We start from the raw sequence: 6475 nt of genomic DNA, 5'->3' as shown, positions 1-6475 counted from the left end.
TAAGCAGAAGTGAGAGCAGATATGGGGAATGAAATGATACGAAGAAAAATGAAGACGTCATTCAAACCTGACCAGTTTAACTGTTGCGAGACAATGAACTCCGCGCAGTTTCCATGGCGTAATTCACTTTCAGTATAGATAAATGAATTAACGTTTCACCAAACTGCTCGGTGACGTCAACATACTACAACCAACCCAGAAGCTTCGACAGACACATCTCTTTTTTGTTGGTAATCCTCTTTCGTAAGAGGAGCTGTCCGGTCAGCATCGCACTGTGCGCTCTGTATGCGCCAGAAATAGTTCCTCAGGAACTTTAAGTGGCCGCGACTTACAGAGACCGAGTCACCCATGATCGGATTTTCTGCATTTTGTTGCTGGAGCATGGCGCTGTTTTGTTGAAATAGTTAGACGTGATGTTTAGGTGGACCTGTTCAATTTTACGCACGAAAACTACCAGGGGATTTCGATAGAGAGAGTTAAGGGTTTAGTGTTTGGCTTTCCCCTTTCCCTTGATTTTCCTTTACGGTTCAAGCCGCCGGTATGTTTTCACTCTTGTGCGCATTGTCATGTGTGTGTGCGCTTGTCCGCGGTCAACTAGCGAGCAGCCAGGCGGACGATGGGAAGCGATACATCTGCCGGGCTGTACCCCTCAGCGGCGATTTAAGTTGCCCTGTGACTTTGTTACCAGAGCTGAATGCCGGGAGCCAGGAAGAGGAGCTCAGGAATACTGTCATGCAGCTGCGAGAGACAATTTCACAGCAGAAAGAAACGCTTTCCAAACAGATAGGCACCATCAATGAGCTAACCACCAAGCTGTCCCTCTGCGCCTCAACCACCGACGATAGGAAGTACGACAAGGGGGGTTCCTGGGGCAAAGAAAAGCAAAACACAATGGGGGATGTTCCCAGAGATCCCAATGACACAATCGACAGTCTTGGAAAAACTATGCAAGGGCTCAAGGACCGGCTGGAGAATTTGGAGGTAAGTCGGAACCAATTACGCAAGACTACCCGCTCTGTGCCAAAGCCATATGCGTAAAGGCACAGTTTGACTCTTATTGGATTACCACACTTTGTGGATTCGACTGGCACTTCTGAGAATCATTACGCACCATGGTGATCAAACAGAAGGCCACATATGAGAAACAGATTGTCTAATTGGCCTGCTTTTAACTCCCTATAATTGTGCATGGCCTGTCATGTACTCTCGTCAGACCAACTACAGTGCATTAAAAATGATGAACGCTAATCACCTCATTGTCTTGAAATGGCAAAGTGTTTGTGACTCCGACCTCTAATGTGCTGGGGATCATTTATTGCCATATGTGAGTTATCTCATGAAAGTATAAATAAGCTCATCTAATAACAGGATTGGAACACTGACCAAAACCATATATACAGTCCTTAAACTATATTTGCACGCCTGTCAACCTGTGATACGGGAGAACGGACTGATGGAGCGGTGATGTGAGACATCAGTTGTCGCGGGGATGGGAGGTTGTCTAACTCTCCTTGATCATGGCGTGCACTTCCTGCTCATGTCCACCTGTCTGTCCTCCCTCAGCAACAGCATCTTCGGGCCAACATATCCGGCGCCTCGTTCCCCAGCGAGCTCCGCGACCTGCTGCAGCGTCGGCTCAGGGAGCTCGAGAAGCAGCTCCTGAAGAAAGTCAGCAGCCTGGAGGAGGAGAAGAGCATGCTGTCCAACGCCACAGCCGCCTACAGGCTGAAGACGGAGAGCACGCTGAGCGCCCTGGTGGACAGGATCAGTGAGCTGGAGAAAGGTAACGGAGAACACTGCTCATCACTGTACCGATGACGTCAAGGTTACACATGTTTATGAGATGATCATGTCGGTGAGGTGAGGATGAGTCAATGCCAAAATGGTGCGGCCCATAAATGCATGTTTAAAGAACGATATCTATTGTACATCTACGACGGTAATGGAGAGGTGGCAGAGGACTTAGGGGAATACAAGAGCTGAAAGGTTCTGATGAATCAGACACACACGGATCATTTCTTTATATAAAAGGGCCTTTGTTGAGGTTTTATGTCATGGCAGTCTGTATATGAAACATAAAGGAAAGTGATGCTGTTTCCAGGTTTCCATTCCAAGGTAGCAATTAACAAGTTAAAAAAAAACAACTCATGGGACACTTCACAACTCTACCTTCCTGACCTATTCTCTCTCTCTGTCTCTCGCTCCATGTCTCATTTCAGGAGGAGGCGATTTCAAGTCCCCGGAGCTCTTTAAGCTGTCCCTCCCTCAGCGGACCAACTACCTGTACGGCCGCATCACCAAGAGCCTGCCAGAGATGTACGCTTTCACCCTCTGCATGTGGATCAAGTCCAGCGCCAGTCCTGGCATAGGCACGCCTTTCTCTTACGGTGTACCGGGGCAGGCCAATGAGATTGTGCTGATCGAATGGGGCAATAATCCAATAGAGCTGCTCATTAATGACAAGGCAAGGAGTTTCTCGTTTCCTGTTTCTAGTAAACCTTTAGGGTTATACGATAAGCTAAATCACAACTGTGTACATTGTATTGTGCACCATTAGGTTGCCCAGTTGCCGCTGGAGGTACGTGATGGAAGGTGGCACCACATCTGCATCTCCTGGACCACACGGGACGGCCAATGGGACGCTTACCAAGATGGAGGGAAGCTGGGAACTGGCGACAACCTGGCAGCCTGGCACCCCATCAAACCTGGGGGGGTCATCATCCTGGGGCAGGAGCAGGTGAGCTGTCGCAGTCGGACTCCATGAGGCTGACGCACGCCCGTATCTGTCGTCTCACTCATAACTGCAGCTCTCTTTGTGCTGATCAACGACAGCAGAACAGAACACGAACAATGTACCATCGACTGGTGCGGCATTTTCACAAGTCAAACACTTCCGAGCGCGATGTCAAGCAGTTCTGATAATAAGCAATGTTATTTATGGAGCACCTTTGTACACCTGGAGCAGCAGCAATAAGCCGGCGGCAGGTTATAATGACAAAAGACATAACAAAATATAGTTTCTGTCACTCCCCACATACGACGAGGTCTCCTTCTGTTCACTATTAAAACATGTCAGAACTAGACCCATCCGGAAATCTAATCAGTATTAGAGGACTGTTCTTATCAGAGGACATTTTGAAACGATTTGACTCAGTCAGAACAAAATGTGAAAAGCAGCAAATTTAATTTCAGTTCTTTTTTATTTATTTTTTTACATTTGAATAATAAAAAATAGGATTCAACCAAGGTTCTTGAGAAAATAATGTTGGCTTGTTGGTCCACTAGTTTGGTTCCTTTCGGAGAATCTATTGCATGGATTACCATTAAATGTTTTATTTGCGTTACCCAAATGATGAACTCTCAACATGGACAGATTTTTTTGATTTTTGATTTAGCACAATGAAAGAGCTAAATTGGCAACAAAGTTGCTCAGACGATCTAATGACGGATGATTCCCTTGAGTGTAGATAGTACACACTGCATACTGCGTCAAACTGATAGTACGGATTAATAGGGTGTACTAGTATCCAGTACTGTGTGCGATGAGATCAGACCGACCGTTTTGTGAGCTACGGTGTGACATTTGGACAATAGGCCCTTTTCACAGCAGCCATTTTGACATGTCAGCAGGGTAAACACAGGTGTAATGAACAACATCAATGACGGACCCATTCTGTGAAATGACTCACAGTCATAACAGTGAGCCACCGTGCAAAATATACGGACCGGGCCCACCTGAAGGGAACAGGCCCATAATTATGTTAACTTTATTATTTACCCTGCAATGTCGAATTAAATCGTGGCAGATCAGATATTAACACACCTTTACGTCATTGACCAGGACAAAAACACTGATTGACCCTGAAAGTTTAATAGTCCCACTGACGACTTCTTCTAGCTCAGTGAGATAAATGCCTTTGATTACATTATAGTTGATGCGTTTGCCATTTACATCCCGCTGCTTATGGCCCTCGCAGGACGTGGTGGGCGGGCGCTTCGATGCCGGGCAGGCCTTCGTGGGTGAGCTGAGTCAGGTGAACATTTGGGACCGTGTTCTGAAGCCGGTCGAGATCCAGTCCATGGCAAACTGCAGCGCTTACATCCCCGGGAATGTGATCTCCTGGCTTGCCACCAACGTTGAAGTTTTTGGGAGGGGAGCGTTCAAGCGGCCCTTGGAGATGTGTCAGGAGCGACTGCCGGATGCTTAAAACTCATCTGTCCGCCTCGCTTTAGATTAGCTGCTATTTCCATCCACTCAGCATTTTTTTTTTTTTTAATTGTCTGCTCTTGCTGAGAGGCAGTTTATGGACTTTACTTTATACATTGACGTGTAACAATTTTGCTCTGCTTCAGAGAGATATTTGCAATTTGGGATCCAGGTGAGGGGTCATGTGGAGGGTTAAACTCATCATTGACTGGTGGCCATTTCATATCAAGTTGCAATCAGAGAACTACATGAACTAAATGTAATGTAACTGCATTTCTTTCTTTACGTCACTAAGATACTTCAATCCTTCAACACACCCACCAACATGGGAGAAAAGGTCCCATCAGGTATCGGTCCTAAGACATCCACCCTTTTCCCCACACACGCCGCCCTCCTTGGCTTAGGAGTGAAAATCCACTCTAGTCCGGATCAGACGCACGTGTGTTTTGCTACTACTACGAATACTGTGAGTTGGTATTGCGTGCAGTGAGAAAAGATTAGAGGTCTGGCTAATGTTATGTCTATTCCTTAACTTTAAATTGGCTTAAAGCCAACATCAATCCCACCTCTGATCCTGACACATTCTGTCACTTTTAAGGAGAATATAGCTAGAAAAGTAGAGTTGGAGCATGTTTGCAATAGACTCTGGTAGAAATACTGCTGTGGATTTGGTTTGACCTCTTTGCATACATAAGCGATACCAGTGATACTTGTGAGTTTATCACCGTGCTTTTCTTCCCTGGCCTTGTTCCGTTTCTAAACTTGTTTAAATGTTGAATCCTGTTTGAAATGTATTGCTTCAATGTTGTGATTTGTCTTCAGTTCATGATCAGTAACGCTGTTGCAGGGATCGTCTACTCAAGCATTGAACAAAGAAATGTCAAAGATCAAAACTCTCTGAAATGTATTTTGAATGTGAAGTGTAATTTTCCATTATTTAGTGTCTTTAAATGTAATCACTGCTTTTAGTACAAGTATAAGGCATTGTCCATATTGTCTTGTGGCCTTCTCATGGAGACCTAAGTGCCATTAAATGTTTAATGTTATGAACATGATATGCTTTGCCAATAATGAAAATGTGGAAAATAAAGAAAATTCCTGCTGCAAATTGAATTGATAAATGTCAGTTTTGTTTCAGCCATTGAGTTGCAAGTTTCCTGCCAATCAGTGCACTTCCTGTTATCCATTTTACATCATAGTTATGGCAGATCACCACCAGTTTAAACTAATGGGAGCAGCATTGGTCAAGCTGGTAAGGTGACAAAGGAGAGACATGAGTTAATCACACCGGCTGAGCAGGATCTTGAGGCTCAGATGCTCAGGTCAGGAACACAACAGGTGTCCTGGGTGGCATTAGCAATACTTAACAGATGAGAAAGGCTGAAAGGTCAGAGATAGTGTCACATACACACTTCCTCAGACAAAGTCACCCTTTCCAACCACACACTGCTTCAAAAACTAAACAAGAGTTAAAACTGTGGTGAAGGCCGTAAAGTATACGCTTCAATAAAATACGGACTAATGACATTTTATTCCAGCTCTTTAAATGTGAGATGAGCTGCTCAACCTGAGCAAAACAGAACAATGAGAGAAAATGTGCAAAAACTTGTTTATATATGCTGTTCAAATGCCCATGTGTGATAAATGGGACAATGTTTGATAAAGAAATAAGACATTAACCAAAGAGATGACAATGTACGGGTCTGTTGCAGGCTTTACAATATGATCTCTGGTAAAGTCATCGGATTAATGTGTTAAAGTTCCCACAGGACCGTTTTCCAGACTCAATTCATGTGATTTTTATTCTAACGCTGTCGTGAAAGGCACTTTCATGCTTTTCTCTTCACAACATCCCATTTGTTGCACACAGGCTGAAAGGAAACAAAGCAATTACATAAAAGTCTCTATCTGTCCTGTGTGGAGCTGAATATGATCAATAATGGTCATGGAGACGGAAAAAGAAGACGTCCAAGGCCATTCTGTATCTGTTCATACTTTTATGTCTGATTTTACAAGCTGAGCTAAGTGGATAAGAGCAAGGTTGGTTGGTTGTAGTTGTTGGATTATTTGTTTTATGCCAAAACATTTTAAGTGATGGAAAAAAGATGAGAAACAAAGAGGCGTTATTAAGTAAATTACCTTGTACCACACACACACACACACACACACACACAACTACCATGACAACCAAGTGAAAAGATTTGATGAAAACAAGTTTTTTGACAAAGATAGACATAATCAAATGGAAAAGGCTTTTTGTTTGAATAA

General features: G+C 44.1%; 1 protein-coding gene across 1 annotated transcript; it reads left to right on the top strand.

The window, feature by feature from the left end:
* Window positions 1-540: 540 nt before the first annotated feature.
* nptx2b (neuronal pentraxin IIb) lies at window positions 541-5215 on the top strand. Its single transcript, XM_068583532.1, has 5 exons — window positions 541-981; window positions 1564-1783; window positions 2220-2464; window positions 2558-2737; window positions 3978-5215. Exons 1-5 carry the CDS (start codon window positions 541-543, stop codon window positions 4206-4208), a joined length of 1317 nt encoding a protein of 438 aa, XP_068439633.1. The 3' UTR covers window positions 4209-5215.
* Window positions 5216-6475: the final 1260 nt, after the last annotated feature.

Source organism: Clinocottus analis, unplaced genomic scaffold, assembly GCF_023055335.1.
Source record: "Clinocottus analis isolate CAN_PGR_092001 unplaced genomic scaffold, fCliAna1.0.p SCAF_19, whole genome shotgun sequence".
Taxonomy (NCBI): domain Eukaryota; kingdom Metazoa; phylum Chordata; class Actinopteri; order Perciformes; family Cottidae; genus Clinocottus; species Clinocottus analis.
Note: the sequence above shows the minus strand (reverse complement) of the source record. Positions and strands in the feature narration are given on the sequence as shown.